Here is a 20647-nt window from a genome sequence, read left to right on the forward strand (position 1 = left end):
ATGAAAGATGTATTTATGCTGACAAATGTCTGTCAAAAATTTACATCAATACTTATTCTGAATTAGTTTTTGGTGTCACTATGATGAAATTGGAAATTTATAAAAACAATTTGTGTTAAGGTAAATGGTTAATGTTTACTTTATCACATACAATAGTGTTATCTCCATTACACACTATGGTTATATAATAAAAACTTCAATGTCATGCAATGATGTATTTAAGTTCATAAGATACTAGATCTTCTTTTAATGTAATGTCATAAACATTTAGGCATCATACATATAGCGAAGATGCCAAATAAACAATCACCATGCAGGATTTGATCTGTTTATCTTTAAAAAAAACAAGAGTGCACACGCTGAAATGTCTCGCCTTCTTTATTAATCATTGATATTATGTTGATAGTCCTAAATATAAAGCTTTATTACAACTGTCACATAAACTTAACATTAACCAAAAAACTAAACATTGACCAATGAACCATGAAAATGAGGTCAAGGTCAGATGAACCATGCCAGGCAGACATGTACAGCTAACAATTCTTCCATACAACAAATATAGTTGACCTATTGCTTATAGTTTAAGAAAAACAGACCACAACACAAAAACTTAACACTGAGCAATGAACCGTGAAAATGAGGTCAAGGTCAAATAAAACCTGTGCGACCGACATATAAATCATAAAATATTTCCATATACCAAATATAGTTGACCTATTGCATATAGTATTAGAAAAAAAGACCAAAACTCAAAAACTTAACTTTGACCACTGAACCATGAAAATGAGGTCAAGGTCAGATGAAACCTGCCAGCTAGACATGTACACCTTACTATCATTCCATACACCAAATATTGTAGACCTATTGCATACAGTATAAGAAAAACAGACCAAAACACAAAAACTAAACTATAACCACTGAACCATGAAAATGGGGTCAAGGTCAGATGACACCTGCCAGTTGGACATGTACACCTTATAGTCCTTCCATACACCGAATATACAAGACCTATTGCTTATAGTATCTGAGATATGGACTTGACCACTAAAACTTAACCTTGTTCACTGATCCATGAAATGAGGTCGAGGTCAAGTGAAAACTGTCTGACGGGGATGAGGACCTTGTAAGGTACGCACATACCAAATATAGTTATCCTATTACTTATAATAAGAGAGAATTAAACGTAACAAAAAATCTGAACTTTTTTTTCAAGTAGTCACTGAACCATGAAAATGAGGTCAAGGACATTGGACATGTGACTGACGGAACCTTCGTAACATGAGGCATCTATATACAAAGTATGAAGCATCCAGGTCTTCTAGCTTCTAAAATATAAAGCTTTTAAAAAGTTAGCTAACGCCGCCGCCGGATCACTATCCCTATGTCGAGCTTTCTGCTCGACAAAAATGAAAATACTCCTGTATAGAATAAAAAAAAAAGATTGATTGCTTGGTGTTTAATGCCACTTTCATTACTATTGTGCCATTTCGTGGCGGTCAGTTTATTGGTGGAGTAAGCCGGAATGCCTGGAGAGAACAACTGACCTAAAAATAGTAAACTGTATATATATAAAGATGTATAAATCTGCTTTCCTATGCAAACTATGAAATAGTAAATTACCTTTGACTGGGACAATTCATCTGAAGATTCTGATTGTTGAAGCATTGACTGCTTGGCTGCCGTCTCTACAGCATGTAAAGCAGCCACAGACAAACGTTTAATAGAAGACAGTCTTGATGAAGAATTCAAAGTTTTACCATGTTTAAGTGATTTTCTAACACTATTTCTTGGTTTTTTATCCTGTGACTCAGAACTGTCTTTTACTATTTTTTCAGGACTCTCCTGAATGGTTTGTGTAGTGTTTGGAGTAATGGGTGTATTTTCATCAGAACGTGCTGCCTTCACAACTGTTACAGGTGTTGATGGAGCAGAAATAATCATTTCTGGTGTTTCTTGGACTATTATGTCTTTATCATTTGAGAATTGAGGTGTTTCTGTCTCATGCGCATTATCTATCTGAGGACCTTTGGGGGTTTCCGTCTCCTGCGCATAATCAATCTGAGGACCTTTGCAGGGAGTTTCTGTATCCATATCACACACTTTGTCTGTCAACAGTGTTACACTATTCACTTTATTAATAGGTGTCAAATTTGTATCTGCATTTTCAGGATTTATTGAATATTCTTTTACAGGCGTTCTGCTTTCAGCCATCTGTGATTCTATTTGTTTTGTGAACGACATAACTGGTTCTTTAGTTGTTTCTGTTTTTATCTTCACATTTTTTGTGGTGCGGGTGTTCCTTTTTGGTCTGGCAGTGGTGGCAGTCCTTGATGTGGCTCTTGTTCTGTATGACCTGTTTGGTGGAGAGCTCAAACAGTTCTCTTCCACGTCAGCTTCCTCACCATCATCAAGTTTTAGACTTTAAAAGGAAAAAAGAATTAAGCAAAATGATCTACATTTAAGAGAGCACATGAAATATAATGCTGGCTTTATTGATCATGATTGAAAATAATGTTGAAAAGTGTTAAAGATCAAGATTTTACTAAAGATATTCCATAAATTTATCATAACATCCAAGAAAAAAATAAGGTCAAGACAATGTTAACCCTGCCAAATTTACATGTACACCCTACAATAATTATATACACCAAATATAGTTGACCTTCTGATTACTGTATCTGAGAAAAAGGCCCAATCATGAAAAATTAACATTGATTCAACCATGTAAATGAGATAAAGGTCAGAAGATCCCTATCAGACAGACATGCACACCTTAAAATCATTCTATACATCAAATATAGTTGACCATCTGCTTAAAACATAAAGAGAAAAGGACTTAATCACACAAACTCAACATTGACAGATGAACAATGAACATGAGCAGGCATTACAACTAGTCTATTATATATTAATTCAAATATTTTATTAACCTTTGTCTTTTTGAAGCTGGCTCAAACACGTCCTCAGAATCTGAAAATTTAGTTGGTCTTTTTGCTTTTCTCCCTCTCTTCTGTGAAGGTGTTTTTGGTAACAGCTGTATCTCAGGCCTGCAAAAAATAATGATTTCTTATCAACATTAACTTACAATAAAAAAGGATTTGAGTAAGATAAAGTATCCAAATTTCGTATTAGTTATATATATATTTTTTTAAACTTTGATATTTTTATTTGTTTCTGGCAAAAAAAAAAAAGAAAACATTTGCCAACCCATACTGAGCAGTTTTGCAAGGTTTTGGTATTGACATTTTTCTAGAAATATTTTCACATAAACTGTCTTTAAAGGTACATTCTGAAATCAATATATAAAATGTATGCATTATCATTCAAGACTCTTTAAAATGTATACAATAAACATGGTTCCCAAATTAACTTAACATCAATAAAAAATTGCTCAGTTTTACACAATACTTGTTAACAACTTTCAGCATTAAGCTAGCAGTTAATCAAAAATAACATCACTATCAAGAACAGTATAAGTGGAAATATAATTTGCCCAATTTTCAGTGAAACTTCTACCGAAAAAGAAGCCTTGCAGGCAGATAGATGACCCTAAAAATATACTGGCCCGTTGTGAAAATAAGTGGTTACGGGCCAGAGGACAACCACTTATTTCAAATCCTGGAATAAAAATAACCAAAATCAGTTATATTCCTGATAAAAATCATCCCTGCTTTACAAAAAAAAAACCCAAAAAAAACAAGATGTTTCAGCAAGGTCCATATGCCATGCAAATGCTGACAACAATTTGGATAAATTTCAATACTTTTGTCTGACAGTCTTCACACTAAACCACAGGCCCAGCAGCCCAGGCTTGTAAAATTGCTCTCGGGCCTGTAATATCATATCTACAGGCCAACAGAATCTAACTAAAATTTTCCAAAAAATTGAGCTGCGGGCCTGTAGATCTTCAAGTTCATCGTGAAGACTAACTTCACTTCTGTTTCATTTGAAACCAACATCTTATCTTTCTTATTTTTGTAAATTTGTAACTTGGGGCTATGCATTTTTGAGTAAAATCTTATAGTCCTTTTTCAAACCTTAACCATTAAAAGTTGATTGCATTATTTCAATAGGGGTCAAGACTCAAGGGGACAAGCACCTAAAATAGATAAATTAATAATTGGTTGGTGGTATGTAGCAAAAATTCTTTCCCAACATTTAATAGAATTTTGAAATTTTATGGTGTGGGAGGTAGGGATTTCAATAAATGCATCATAATGTGTAACACTGAATTTTAAACAACGCTTACCCAACAGCCAACAAACCTGAATAATATAATTTTCTTCCTAAATTAGTTTGCTTTGAAATGGTAAATTTTATATTACTTACTTGCTTCCATTCAATCAAACTTACTTTGCAAACGTCTTCTTACATTCAAACAACAGTTCATGCAACCAGTCCATTTCTTTATCAAATTCAGCCAAGGCATCATTGACTTTAGCATTTATTGAATCCAAAGCGGAAAATCCTAGGTTGTGTGGATACATTGTATCACCCGACTTCTTCTTGTCTGCCTTCTTACCTTTCATCTGAAACAAAAAAGAATATTTTATAAGTGTCCTAAGATGGACAAGATAAGTTTTAATTATATAAAATTGGGCATTTACAAATCAACAATTTATTTGCATGAAGACAGTTTTTCCTATAAAATTTTGATGTCACATCTTTAATGTTGGTTAAAAGCTCAATAAAGCTTATGTTATGTCCTTGATTGTATACTATGACGACTCTAAATCAAGTTTATTTATTATTATTATTTATCTATAACACTAGAAAATGTCAGACGTCACATGGAAAAGTGATTGTTGTTCAAGTGTCGCAGATTAACAAAGAGCAATAAGGTCTATTCAAACATTTCTCTTGTCAATCTTGAATAATATACAATAATTTGTGTAATTTCAACTTCAAAATGACTTATTTCTGCAATTTTTTTTCAAGTTGTCTTCATAAAAATAGACTTTTTTTCATTGCATAAATTATATAGACCTTGTCGCTATTTGGAAATCTGTGACACTTGAACTATTGACGTCATATTACAATCACTTTTCCTGTATGGCGTCAGACATTTTCTAATGACTAATGTGACGTCAAAATTTTACGGTAACCTTTGAGATGTCCAGTACAAAAGTTCCCGTAAAATTTTGATGTCACAGTAGAAAATAACTGACGCCACAATCATGACAATGGAAAAGTGATTTATATATGTCATCAATAGTTCAAGACAACTGGCACAGATCTCCAAATAGCAATAGGGTATATTGTAAACTTACAATGTAAATGTACGCGTTACATTCTAAGAGATTAAATATGCCCAGGTGAATTAGGGTTCTTTAAGTATCTTCTATTATTAAATACAGGGCGAACAAACTCAATTCTAGTCCAAATAATTATGATGACTAGAAAGGCTTTTTCATTTTCTTGTTAGTGACGTCTACCTTCAAGTTCAAAGGAAGGCATTTCAGAAAAAAAATTAAATAGCCTTTCAAGACCTTAAATAGCAGTGGAACCATATGGTATGCAAATAGTCAAAAATATCATATGGACAAAGGAGCTACAGTTTTCCAGCTACAGACCTAAAGAGTCATAATTATTTGGACTAACCCAACACCAAAAATGGCAAAATAACACCCATCTCAGTAATGCATTAAATTATGGATAGAAAGAAGTGTGGAACAGTTTAAGATTTGCATTCTTACCTTAAGAAACAAGATTTCTATATTGTTATAATGCGGATTGAAAAGTTTATATGGTTCTCAGTGATAGTACAAACATTTTGAATTTTTGTAGAAATTATTCGCTGCCAGAAAATTTTATTTGTATCAAGATTATTAAAATTTGTCATTTTTTTAAGTATTTAAAGATGAAACCTCATTTTTATGAAATTGCGTTTGTTTTTTGCAGTTACTGATTTAAAAGATATATAACTTTATAGTTAATCTTCTAATCTACATGACTTTCTTGTTTAATTTTTACCCTGTTGTCGATAGACAACTTCCCTCGGAAATTTTAAATAATTAGAAATATTTTGTCCAATCAAATCGGTTTATTTATAGCAAAGCTATCAACAAATATTTCCGAATATATTTATTTGCACTAGAAAAGTATATTATCTGCGTAACTTTAAAATAAAAATGAAGTTGTATATTTTAAAAAAGATAAAAATACAAAATTTCATCATTTAAATAAATTTTTACGAAAATAAGTTTCATAGCTTAACTCATGGAATATACTTCCGTCATCTTTACCACAGAAAAACAACCCACTCACAAAAAATATGTCAAAAGCAAGCGATTCAAACAATACTAGCCAAAGTTATAAATTGGTTGTAGTAGGTGGAGGTGGTGTTGGGAAAAGTGCCTTAACCATACAATTTATACAGGTGATTATGGCAGTATAATTTAAGCACAAGATCAGTGCAACCATTTGTAAACATTGAAACCACCTAACCAATTCATGCAATGTATGTTACACATAGTATATTAATTCTAATGTATATTCAGTTATCCAATGAGTTTGTTGTTAGAACAATGATGAAAACGAATATATAAGAGTTAGAGTAGCTAAAGATAGACACATAATCTGCATAATTTGCACAGTCTTTGGGATTTCTTGCAGAAAATCCATTCCTTAAAACTACCTTTGCCAACACAAAAGCATGCACCTTATTGTTATTTGTTCGTTATTTTTGGACATCACAGACTTTACCTTAAAATTTTGGAGTTACAAGGGAAAATGTCTGACATTACAAAAGCAAAGTGATTGTTGTGTGATGACAATATTTCAAGTGTTGTAAGTTCTCGTGTCAAGATTCGCAGGTTCCCAAATAGCAGCCTTTAAGGTCTATTGGAAAAAGAAACACACTAAAGTATGATACTACCATCCTTTTTGTTCTCCTTTAAGTAATATTCTTAATTTTGCTGGAACATTGAGACGCATATGTCTACTCATGAAAAAAAGATTATATTATGAACCAGATTTAAAAAGAAAAAGTTAAATGGTACATGCAGCATATTATTTAGGGTTTTACAAACAGGATTGGACCAGTCGCTCAATAGACCACTTTCGAGTTATGTCCATCGGAAAAGTTCGTCAATTATGCGGGCCTTTATGACATCATTTACTAGATAGAGGGGGTCTCCTGTATCCCTGCACTATTAAAGTTCATCAAGCGCTTTGTGATTGTCATTATGCAGGATAAACTAGAAATAATGTTTGTTCCATAGGTACTGAAGCACAATTCCCTAATGACAGCAGTGCTGATTATCAATTATAAGAATTTAATTTGTGCAATATAGCATCATATTTTTTCAACCTCTCGCTCAACATGGGAAGGAAGTGACGATGGCCCTAAATGCACGAATGATTTTCACTAAAACTGAAGTTTTTGATGGAAATGCAACAAATTCGAAAGTGGTCTATTGGGTTATTATACATGTTTGGGATTTATAATACTGTGCTAAATAAAATAATTTGGGGTTCAAGGGAAAATATTTTAAAGTGAAAAAAAAAAGGCAACAATTTGTGTTTAGCCAGTTTTCTGGATATCTAGTTGTTCATGAGATTAATCTTGGGAAGATTCAAGATAGTGGTTTTTAAGAGGGATCAATCTAGCAACTTATTAATCTTTTGGGAAAAGTTGCTAACCAAAAGTTGTTACTATTGACCTAAACAAATGCACTCATCAATATTTTTGCTACATAAGAATAATCATTTTTTTTTGCACTGTAAATTAATATTTCATTTGGGCTATTATATACCAAATAGATTATTATAATCCAATTAGGTGACTGGTCCCAACATGATGAATGTGGTATGGATGTGTCAATGGAAGAACCTAAAGTAAAATTATTGTCTCACAATTGGTGGAAAATTATTTATACAATTTAACAGAGAATTTCTGCTCATTTGCACAAAACACAGCAGATAACAGATTCTGTAGTAGAACACTAAAACTGGCAAAACATATTGCATAAAATGATGATTATGAATAATACAAATTGCTGACCTATAAGCAAGGATCCGGAAATTTTTCCAGACAATTTCGGTCATTTTGAGATGTTTCAAAAGTTGGTGCCCCTTTTCAAATTGTCGATATCAACTTGACTATATTCATAGCAACAATGAACATGACGAACTGGTATTGCTGTTTCATCGCATTTACTAAGTAAATGTCTTACCATTACCATGAAGGACAGTTTAGGGAATGCAACAGTCTAAAATTGAAATGATTTTAATGACTCAAAATGGTTAATTTCTCAGACATTGCTTACGTTTCGTTCGATTTGACAAAAGTTAAAACCGGAAGTTTGCGATATTTTAAAGTACGAATAATTCCGGATTCATTTTCGGGATTTGTTTTGTTTATCAAATTGACAGGAAATCACCGGCTTTTTATGGCTTTTTTATTTTATTACCTTTAAAAATGTTTGAATATAACAGATAATAGTTGCACTCGTTTAATTTAGCATGAAATCAATTTGCATTTAAATGATTTTACGATTAAATATTAAATTTGCTGAAGACAATTTCAGGCATGCGTATTACAAAGTAAATAAAGCACATGTGTTACTCATGAAAAAATACTTTTTTCTTCGTAAATTTAGATTTAATTTTTAAATCAGAATTGATGACTCTTTGATGAAAAGTAAATAAATAATGAATACACTTGTCAGGGAACTTTAATGTTTTAAAGATATTATTCTGAGCTTGTGATCACTGTCAGGTGTGAATTAAAACCACAGGTAAAAAGTGATTAGCGATCATTAGCCAATGTTTCCCAGAGGCATTGATATAGATATTAGGAGGGCCCTCAGGATTATCAAACTACTGTAGTGGCAGTTTTATTACAGGAAAGGGATTATAAACAAAAACAAGTGATCACAAGTGCAAAATGGCGATTAAGAAATCCGATTTCAAACATTGAGTCAATGAAATGACCGAAATTACTTCTGTAAAAAATAAAATTTGTCCTAAATCCCAATTACTCGTTTAGGACAAATAGTTTCATCTTAGGACATGACTGGCAAATATGACCGTTTCCGGACCCTTGCCTATAAGATACAATGTTGTCTTTTTTTTTTTATGTTCAGTGTTCTCCCCATGCCCTTAAAGGACCCAGGGCCCGCGATGTATAATTTTTTACCGTGGTGGTATCGTTCTTACCGTGATGTATAATTTTTTTCCGTGGTGCTAAAATTTTCAGTTAAAAAATCGTAAATCGGTAAAGTTTTAAACGACTTGTTAAATCTTTTCCGTGCGGTATAAAATTCCAGGTGAAATTTGACCAGTTCAAACCAGTTCAACACAGATTGTTTACATCACGTGATCGATTTACCTTATGAGGTTAACCTTGTTGATTGGATTTAATCGATGTAATTAACACTTGTAACATGATTCTTTTATGTTTTAATTAAGAGTTCATAACTTTATGATCACAGATAACTATTTTATGGCTTCACTCACCACCCAAGCACTGACCTGTGACAAGTCGGCAAATACTTTGTACACAAACAGTGTCTTGACCCGATAGGTACATTTTTTGTACATCATAAAGGTGGCTCATTACATATAATTGACAATTATACATTTCTCAATTCTTATATTATAGTATTATATGTCTCTGATTAAACCATGGCCAATATTATCTTTAATTATGACATAGTTATTGCATGATAGTCGGGTTTCAAACTGTAGTATCTGTCTGTACATATCACATGACTCAGTTATCTATATCTATATCCATAATTAATGAATAACAGAAGTAATCTTGCAAATTTTATCCATAAGCACATGTTAAATCTATTTATATCTACTTCCTGTCATTTAGGCGGGAAAATAGGGAGACTTAGTTGTTGACATTGAATATGGTTATTTATAGATCTATAGACTAAAGATAAATTTATAGATTTAGGAAAATTTTTTTAAATGGTTCATGACAAAAAAAGATTTAGATTTCAGTGCAGTATTAAGTCTGTATCTATGTTTGATTATCACCAAAGACAAGAAAGGTTAATATTTACATGAAATCTATGGCAAAATGTTCTAAAATTTATGAAAAATTTCTTTTTATTAAAATCTAAGATAGAAACTGGTTCAAATAATGAAACAATATTTGCAATTGTTCTTGTTAATTTTACATCTTCTTATGACAGGAATCCTTTCACATACAACAACTTTCTTTCTAGAAACTAGAAAGTTTTTTAAATTGAACATTTTTGTTCTCTTTTGAATGATATTTTATTTTTAATGATTTTGGATTTTATGAAAGATTTAAATACTTTAAATTCAGATAAATATTTTATTATGAATTATAATTTATTTATTTAAAAAAATATTAGGATACAAACTGTTTTTTGATTTACTTCTTTTTTACCAATAATTTTCTGACTCAATGTCTACATAACACAGTACCACAGTATTAAAACAAAACAAGAGACATAAAAACTACAGTAACTAGAAATAGAGCTAAGCGACGCGACCTGACGCGACACAACTGATTGTATGAAATATTTCACCAAGCTGTCCACACGCGTTACCCTGGTGCTATCCAAAAATCCTGGGGAGAACACTGATGTTTGTCAGCAATTTGGATGTTCCTGACATAATCTGAACTTTTCTTGACTTTCTGATTTTTATTGCTCCCTTGGTATATATCATCCTCTATTTTTCTTTTTGGCAAATCAATCTACAAAATAGAACTGGCATTTTAAATTATATTTTTAAACTTCCAATGTGCTATGTAGGTTATTCATATCTAGGTAAAAATATTCTAGAATGAACCATTTGAAATTTTCCATAGACCCTTTGAATATTATCTATGATCATATTTTTCTTACCTTTATACATTTATACAGTGTCATAATTGATATTTTTTTTTTTTTACAATTCACTTTCAAATATTTAATGAATTAATTAACTTAAAGGTTTAAGGACATGTTTGTTACCCAGAGCATTCTATATACTGTTATACTGAAAATAAGACTGCATAGTAATCTATAAGAGGCACTGAAATGACAACTGTAAAACAATTAAAACAAGAAAACTAACAGTCTGATTTATGTACAAAACAATGAACGAAAAACAAATATGATATACAGCAAGAAACAACAACCATTGAATTACAGGCACCGAACTTGGGACAGGCATATACAGAATGTTACTGGTTAAACATGTTTGCTGTTGCCAAACCCTCCTCCAAACCTTGGAAAGTGGTGAAACAGTATGACATAAGAACAAACTATAAAAATCAGTTGAGATTGGCTTTACTCATCAGATCAATACAAAACACACAAAAACCCTAACACAAACACAAAAGACACATGGTACAGATTTGAGAATACTCACAGTTAAATGTAAGCTAGTTTAAAGCCAATAACAACTAATAATAATAAAAAAATCATGTGTCTATGACTAATATATAAATCAGTACACATTCAACATCCAATGGATTTAGTGTAAAGACGTCATTAACAGACAGAGAAAAACTTGACCTTGTGCAATGCCAAAATCTTGTAGAAAAGTATACATGTCTAGGACAAACAACTAAGTGAACATGTATTTATGATGAAATAAAGATGAAGGAAGCAAAATTTCTCTGACTTTTTCTCCAAGGTTTAAGATTGGTAAATTTATTCCTGTGTATTACATACACCTCAAATTGCACTGCTAATGATTCTTTCTCGTCGTCCGAAGACACATTGGTTTTCGCACAATAACTTGAGTTTAAGTGACTGGATCTCTATGAAATTTTACCATAAGGTTCAATACCACAAAAGGAAGGTTGGGATTGATTTTGGGGGTTATGGTACCAACAGTTAGGAATAAGAGGCCAAAAATAAGCATTTTTGTAACTTCCAGACAATAACTTGTGTGTTAGTGTATGGATCTCTCTGACATTGTACCACAAGGTTCCATATCACAAAGGGAATGCTGGGATTGATTTTGGGGGTAATGCCTTAAAATTTTAGGAATTAGGGGCCAAAAAGGGGCAAAAAACAAGCATTTTTCTAGTTTCAGGACAATAACTTACATGTGTAAGTGTATGGATCTTTCTGAAATTAAACTACAAGGTTCCATATCACAAAGGGAAAGCTGGAATTGAGTTTGGGGGTAATTGCCCAAAACATTTAGGAAAAAGGGGCCAAAAATAAGCATTTTTATAGTTTCCAGACAATAACTTGTGTTCAAGTGTATGGATCTCTCTGAAATTGTACTGCAAGGTACCATACCACAAAGGGAAGGCTGGGATTGATTTTGGGGGTAATTGCCTCAAAATTTTAGGAATTAAGGGCCAAAAAGGGGCAAAAAACAAGCATTTTTCTAGTTTCAGGACAATAACTTGTGTGTAAGTGTATGGATCTTTATGAAATTGTACTACAAGGTTCCATATCACAAAGGGAAAGCTGGGTTTGAGTTTGGGGATAATTGCCCTAAACATTTAGGAATTTGGGGCAAAAAAGGGGCAAAAAACAAGTATTTTTCTAGTTTCAGGACAATAACTTGTGTGTAAGTGTATGGATCTTTCTGAAATTAAACTACAAGGTTCCATATTACAAAGGAAAAGCTGGAATTGAGTTTGGGGGTAATTGCCCAAAATGTTTAGGAATAAGGGGCCAAAAAGGGGCCAAAAATAAGCATTTTTATAGTTTCCAGACAATAACTTGTGTTCAAGTGTATGGATCTCTCTGAAATTGTACTGCAAGGTACCATACCACAAAGGGAAGGCTGGGATTGAGTTTGGGGGTGATGAATCATAAGGGGGTTCAAAAAATTAGGGGGGGTATTTTTTTTTCCCTTTTTTTTTTTTTTTTTTCTTATAAATTTTCCATTTTAAGTTGGTAATTTTTGATCATATATAAAAGCAAATAATAATGATTTGGTTTGAATTCATCAAAAATTGAATATTGGGGATCTTTGATATGCTGAATCTAACCGTGTATTTAGATTCTTAATTTTTGGTCCCGTTTTCAAATTGGTCTACATTTAGGTTCAAAGGGTCCAAAATTAAACTTAGTTTGATTTTAACAAAAATTGAATTCTTGGGGTTCTTTGATATGCTGAATCTAACCGTGTATGTATTTAGATTTTGGATATTGGACCACAATAGGTAAATAAAATTTTTTAAGTTCTTAGACCACATTCATTCTGTGTCAGAAACCTATGCTGTGTCAAGTATTTAATCACAATCCAAATTCAGAGCTGTATCAAGCTTGAATGTTGTGTCCATACTTGCCCCAACTGTTCATGGTTCAACCTCTGCAGTCGTATCAAGCTGCGCCCCAGCGGAGCATCTTATATATATAGATTAGACTGAAGGTTTTCCCGCTTGAATGGGATTTACCATTATTGATATAACTGTGTTAACTTAAGTACATGTATAATTTTGGATCAAGTAATGTGGTAATCCCCAAATTATGATGAAGATTTTAGTGGCTCTTTCATCATAAAAAAGTTTTTAAAAAATTTGGATATACATATGTACATGTATATATTTATGTTATAAAATTATTTAAGTACTCCACCTATGTCGCTGATTGTCATTGTTTGCAAGTGTCAATTACATTATCTTCTTAACAATATAATAGTCACAAAATACAGGACTTATGGTTGCTAATCGATGACTGTGGAGTTGACTTCAATTTAATTACTCAAAAGCTTTTTATTTCATATAAGAGCAATATTATGCCTGTAGATTGCTAATGGTTTGAAATTTGCTGTCTGGCATTTGATAAGGCAGTTTACCTAGACTTCATTTTCTTAGTTTTTGATTGCAAACGTTACATTTAGTTTCTACACATGGCCAATTTCTCATTTACTACATGTATAAGTAATTGGTCAACTTTACATTTTACATGGTACTATATTGTATGTGGTCTATAGAATAGTCAATTGTGACCTTATTTCATGTTTCGAAGATGGATGGTAAACTTTCAAGTTATGTTAGTTTCTCAGTTACCGTTTCAAGTATATTTGGTCTACGCTATCTAATCAGTGTTAGGTACATGTCTGCCTGATGGGAGTCGCCGAATCTTGGACTCATTTTCATGGTTCATTGTATACATTTTCTTGATACATACATACATACATACATGTAGTAAAAGTAAAAGGTTAAAGTAATGTGTAAAAAATATTAATGTAAAAAATATTAACTTTACATAAAAAGATATTTTGCTACTAAATGTAATTTACAAAGAGGTTAATGTGTGTAAAATATCTTTTTTGATAAGACCTTGGTTCATATTTATTTTATCTAAAAGCTATGTGTTAAATGGCCATTTTAAGCTTGAACAATTTTATCATTTTTGTCGAGCCTGCGACTTTTGTCGCAGAAAGCTCGACATAGGGATAGCGATCCGGCGGCGGCGGCGGCAGCGGCGTTAGCTAACTTCTTAAAAGCTTTATATTTTAGAAGATGGAAGACCTGGATGCTTCATACTTTGTATATGGATGCCTCATGTTACGAAGTTTCCGTCAGTCACATGTCCAATGTCCTTGACCTCATTTTCATGGTTCAGTGACTACTTGAAAAAAAAGTTCAGATTTTTTGTAATGTTAAATTCTCTCTTATTATAAGTAATAGGATAACTATATTTGGTATGTGCGTACCTTGCAAGGTCCTCATGCCCGTCAGACAGTTTTCACTTGACCTCGACCTCATTTCATGGATCAGTGAACAAGGTTAAGTTTTCGTGGTCAAGTCCATATCTCAGATACTATAAGCAATAGGTCTAGTATATTCGGTGTATGGAAGGACTGTAAGGTGTACATGTCCAACTGGCAGGTGTCATCTGACCTTGACCTCATTTTCATGGTTCAGTGGTTATAGTTTAGTTTTTGTGTTTTGGTTTGTTTTTCTTATACTGTATGCAATAGGTCTACTATATTTGGTGTATGGAATGATTGTAAGGTGTACATGTCTAGCTGGCAGGTGTCATCTGACCTTGACCTCATTTTCATGGTTCAGTGATCAAAGTTAAGTTTTTGAGTTTTGGTCTTTCTTTCTAATACTGCATGCAATAGGTCAGCTATATTTGGTGTATGGAATGATTGTAAGGTGTACATGTCTAGCTGGCAGGTGTCATCTTACCTTGACCTCATTTTCATGGTTCAGTGGTCAAAGTTAAGTTTTTGAGTTTTGGTCTTTTTTTCTAATACTATATGCAATAGTTCAACTATATTTGGTGTATGGAAATATTTTATGATCTATATGTCAGTCACGCAGGTTTTATTTGACCTTGACCTCATTTTCAAGGTTCATTGCTCAGTGTTAAGTTTTTGTGTTTTCGTCTGTTTTTCTTAATTTATAAGCAATAGGTCAACTATATTTGTTGTATGGAAGAATTGTTAGCTGTACATGCCTGCCTAGCATGGTTGATCTGACCTTGACCTCATTTTCATGGTTCATTGGTCAATGTTTAGTTTACTTGGTTAATGTTAAGTTTATGTGACAGTTGTAATAAAGCTTTATATTTAGGACTATCAACATAATATCAATGATTAGTAAAGAAGGCGAGACATTTCAGCGTGTGCACTCTTGTTGCAGATAACAGCTCTTCTTGTATTTTTATGTCCCCGCCGTAGCAGAGGGGGCATTAAGTTTTACCCTTGTCCGTCTGTACGTCTGTACGCCCCAAAATTGGTTTCCGTTCTCTAACTTTAGTTTGCCTCAACAAAATGTTATGAACTTATACACAATGCTTATTACCAGAAAACACAGATCAAGTTTGAATTTTGGTGGCGTCACTTTTACTGTTCTAGAGTTATCCCCCTTTACAAAGGGAAAAATTGCTGAATTTTTCGTTTCCGTTCTCTAACTTTAGTTTGCCTCAACCAAATGTTATGAAACTTATACACAATGCTTATTATCTGAAAACACAGATCGAGTTTGAATTTTGGTGGCATCAATTATACTGTTCTAGAGTTATGCTCCTTTAATAATGGAAAAATTGCTGAATTTTTTGTTTCCGTTCTCTAACCTTAGTTTGTCTCAACCAAATGGTATGAAACTTATACACAATGCTTATTACCACAAAACACAAATCAAGTTTGAATTTTGGTTGTGTCACTTTTACCGTTCTAAAGTTATGTCCCTATACAAATGGAAAAATTGCTGAATTTTTAGTTTCCATTCTCTAACTTTAATTAATAGTTTGCCTCAACCAAATGTTTATGAAACTTACATGCAAGCTGGGGCATCATCTGTGTCCCATGGACACATTCCCCATTTATTTATTTTGTTGAACCCTAACACTTTTCTGGATTTATCTTTAATGGAAATGCTCTAATCCAAAATTTTGAAGATGGGATGTATAAAATTGAGAATGGAAATGGGGAATGTGTCAAAGAGACAACAACCCTGACCAAAGAGCAGAAAACAGCCGAAGGCCACCAATGGGTCTTCAACACAGCGAGAAAATCCTGCACCCTGAGGCGGGCTTCATAAATACTTGATGAGCTAAATGACCAAAAGGGACCTAAAAAGAATAGCCATAACCAATTTGAATTTGCCTGAGGATTTTGATTCTTTTATTTATGGACAATTTTGGAAACTTTCATGAGTTTTCTCATTTGAATGTTTTACACTTGTCATTTCAAAACAATTCAAACGAGAAAAACCACATCTATTGTAAATTTATAGACCATGTACATGCACATCTTGATTTCTTAATAGGCCCTTATTACTAGTAAGAGAAAAAGACAAAGTATGTTATTGTCAATGAATTAATAGACCAGGAAACCTTAAGTTTTATCTATAACCTTTCCATTTTTCAACTTTAGCTCCAATAAGAAACAACTGGTTAGTAGTAAATAGAAGCATTGTGATGTTTACATGTATGCAAGTCTGACAGGGGTCATCTGACCTTGACCTCACTTTCTTGATTCTTTGATTCACATTAAGTTAGTAATTTCTTTGAAATTTATCTAATTAGGTAGACTTAATATCTATAGATAATGGATTTGCATAAAATATTAGCTACTAGATGTTATGCAAACTGAAATAGATTTTAAAGATAATTTATTTTCAACATACACCATATATATATTGGGTTAGTTTTTTCCTGGACACTGAACATGCTGAAAGGGTCAGGTAAATTTTTGCCTTCTAATGTACTGAGAAATATATGTGAGTCTAGTAAATTTCGCTGTAAAATGTCTTCAGGGAAAATTATGCAAATTGGACACACAAGAAAATATGGTAATTAATATCTTTGGTAGACAGGTCATTTCAGCATGCCCACTCCTCTTTAATTTTGAAATAATTTTATGTATTTAAGAATATTTGTAATTTTCCCATAGTACATGTAGTATGTGGAACTTATTGAAGGCCATGACATACTAATGAAAAGGATAACAGGAATTAAAAAAAATATTAGACAGTACAACAGACCTCATCAACCACTAACACGCAACTCTTGATAAAAAAAATGGCGTCTGGCTAGTGTTTTTCATCAGAACTTTTTAAAACTAACATACATTGTGGACAGGAATATTTCATTGAAAAAATGAATGGAATAAAAGAAATTAATTAAGAACAGTGGTGATTTCACCAGCTGAAAAGGCTCCCCAAAAATAAATTTTGACTAACCAATATTTATGAAATATTTAAAGTTTATCATACAGCTCCTAATGAAACCACTTAATTTTGATTGAAAATGGATCTGTTTCAATAGTGTTAAGTTAAATAGTCTGCTTCCTGGCCCTTATTAACCACAGAAATGATATTCTTAAGAGTGTGAACGTAAGTAGATAGGGTCATAGTACATACAACTTCCTTGTGACATAACATTGTTGGGAGGATAACCGGAAAGTCATTTAAATTTTTGTGAAGAATTTAAATTAAAATTGAAACCAAAATTGAAATTGTGAATACTTGGCCACCCATATGTGTGATAAAAAATTATAATATTAATTCTTTATTTATGGAATACTTTTTTTTAGATTTGATTGAATATCAAAATTTTAATCTGTGTTGAAAATTTTCAGCTTTATTAATAGTGCATTCCAGATATTTCTAAATGAAGAAATATTGCATGTTGACTTGGGATGACATGGGTTTTCACAATTTTCAAAATGGCATTGTAAACTTATAAATAGATTTATTTTATGTGAAATATATGTCTTCTATTTATTTTGGTGAAATTCAAGGGAGTAAGTTGCCATTTAAGCAGACTAGCAGTGTAATGAATTTTAGTACAATTTGCATCATATTGGAGCTAAAGTTGAAAAAGGTTAAGATAAAGTTTAAGGTTTCCTGGTCTATTAATTCATTGACAAATTTCATTTTTTCTTTTACTAGTAATAAGGGTCTATTAAGTAATCAAGTATACATTCACATATTTGTATTGGCTATTACGAAAACAAATATGTATGATAACAAATACTTTGATCAATATTTTGTACAAAATGTCCTTGAATGTTACTTTACTAGGTCTTAATATTATTCCCCTATTTTATCGAAAAATTAGCAAATGATGCATATTATAATTTTCCAAAATATTTTGACTATTTAAGAACGAAGACGGATCCTTTTCAACTTACAATATATATGTATATGTTGTTTCTCATGACAAAATGTAGGTCAGGAATGGTTCTGACAATTTTCAGTTTTGTCTCGCCTTGTATTAGCATTGGCACATCTCATTTCCATGGAGATTGTTTAGCCATGTACCTTCAGTCATGGTTCATTGTCTTTGAATATTTGCATAACTTACATGTTAAAAGTATTGCAATTTTAATTTCAACATTTGCATTATCAAAAAGGCTAGACATATCTCTGTGTTACCAGTTTATGTCATTGAGGAGTTATGACCCTTGCTCGCTATACACTATAATACTGTGAATTCATTATTATTCGTTGGGTACCAATTTATGTGGGTTTTGTGTTGTGAAGCTAACCACAAATTTGAACGTGCAACAAAGTATAAATTTCCTCTAGGGCATTAGGCATGAATGGAAACTTTTATAGAACCAAGAAATCAAGTATCCACGAAAATAAAATGTTTCTTCTATCCAAGAAAATTTATACCCAGAAAAATAGATGAATCCACAGAAGTCCATTTCAATCTCAGGAATCTTTGTCTTCCAGACATATCTTCAAGACAGCTATTGTTCCTCATAATCAAAGATGTTTAATTGTTTTATATTTCAGTCATACTTTGTAACAGATTATGATCCAACCATAGAAGATTCATATACCAAACAATGTGTTATAGATTCAGTTGTTGCCAGACTAGACAGTAAGTGGTCTTTCTTTCTGAACCAAATGATGCCCCCACTTTAAAAGTGTTCATCTGTTCATTTGTCCATCTGTTTGTTTGTCACACATTTCTCAGTAACTGGTAAACAGAACGACTTGATATTTAATTTGATGTGTTGGAATGTGACTGTACTTTACATAATTTGTTACAGTTTTATTTCTAAGCAATATTTTAAAGTGAAAAGACAAAATCTTTAAGGGAATAGTTTAAATCACATGGAAAAAAATGCCATAAATTAGTGTAATAATTCATTTTCCCAGGTACTCGTCACAATTGGGTAGGGTTGAAATAGCATGTCATATTGTAAACTAAGAAAATTTTCGCTCAGGGATTATTTTTCTTTTATTTAGGGATAACCTATAATGCATGAAAAATATTGCCCTCACACATACGACTTTTTTATACGTACATATCTGCAATATTGATGTGAAGGACTCAGTTATCATTTAATACACAAGTTTAATCCCCTTGCATAAAGTTTATGCATTAAAATCATGAAAATATCAATGTTTATAGAATTATAGCAACATCAGGGCATGGATATTAAAATATCGATTCTTTTCTGCGCACCTGTTTAAATTTGCCCCACTCAAAAATTTTAATTGGCTTTATTCATTAAAAAAACTATGTCAACGATTTAAGTCCCAAACCTTCCTGTTTAAAATACTTATTTCAAGGCTATGTGATGCTTGTGTTCAACAAATTAGAATATTTTTTATCTTACTTCCCAGAATCGTTAAGTTAGCGGTTGTAAAAGAGGAAACGTTAAAGTACTGGCCTGATTAGTATAGGTGAAGGGTGACGGGGAAATTATTTAGAATGGAAATTTCTGATTTTCTGAATTTCAACGTTCTTGCAGTTTTGATTCTTTAGAAACATACCATGGACCAAAAGTGACTGTTGTATGCTGTCAATTGTTCAGGTGTTGCACGATGTTAGTAGGTCAAGTATTGCAGATTTTAAAATAGTGATAAGGGATATATATAACCGCTGGTATGACTCAATACCTCATACATGTAGTAGCACATACCGTTAACCATGTGACAAGTTTGAACTTGTCTTGATACTTTAAAAATCATTTAAAGTGTATGAGACAAATTTCATGGTGCATTACACGTTCTGATTTAGCATTCATTAGGTACACTCAAGACCAAAAAATTAGGCTTAATACTTAGATGCTTGCGAATATGTAAACCAAACAAACTAATCAAAACAGCTTGAACCATTTAAATAAATTTTTTTTACAGAAGTTGTGTTCATGATTAATCACAAGCCTTACAGCCTGTGCCAATAAAAATGTGGTTGGGCTTATAAAAAATTTTCTGAAAAGAGGCCTCACATGCCACATTTTAAAGAAATTTTATGAAAGGTTATTTTTTATATAATCTATA

General features: G+C 32.2%; 2 protein-coding genes across 2 annotated transcripts in view; one reads left to right on the forward strand and one right to left on the reverse strand.

Moving 5' to 3' along the window:
- Nucleotides 1-6002, reverse strand: part of LOC127724179 (inner centromere protein-like) — a 28460-nt gene extending 22458 nt beyond the window's left edge. Inside the window, exons 1-4 of the mRNA XM_052231074.1 lie at nucleotides 5974-6002; nucleotides 4354-4529; nucleotides 2931-3047; nucleotides 1621-2419 (exon numbers count right to left, since the gene is read on the reverse strand). Of these exons, the coding sequence (XP_052087034.1) occupies nucleotides 1621-2419; nucleotides 2931-3047; nucleotides 4354-4529 (1092 nt within the window). The 5' untranslated portion in view covers nucleotides 5974-6002. The remainder of the gene's footprint in view (nucleotides 1-1620; nucleotides 2420-2930; nucleotides 3048-4353; nucleotides 4530-5973) is intronic.
- A 225-nt stretch (nucleotides 6003-6227) lies between these two features.
- LOC127724198 (ras-related protein R-Ras2-like) overlaps nucleotides 6228-20647 on the forward strand; it is a 32679-nt gene continuing 18259 nt past the window's right edge. The window contains exons 1-2 of the mRNA XM_052231098.1: nucleotides 6228-6379; nucleotides 19148-19235. Of these exons, the coding sequence (XP_052087058.1) occupies nucleotides 6275-6379; nucleotides 19148-19235 (193 nt within the window). The 5' untranslated portion in view covers nucleotides 6228-6274. The remainder of the gene's footprint in view (nucleotides 6380-19147; nucleotides 19236-20647) is intronic.

Source organism: Mytilus californianus, unplaced genomic scaffold (assembly GCF_021869535.1).
Source record: "Mytilus californianus isolate M0D057914Y unplaced genomic scaffold, xbMytCali1.0.p SCAF_14, whole genome shotgun sequence".
Lineage (NCBI taxonomy): Eukaryota > Metazoa > Mollusca > Bivalvia > Mytilida > Mytilidae > Mytilus > Mytilus californianus.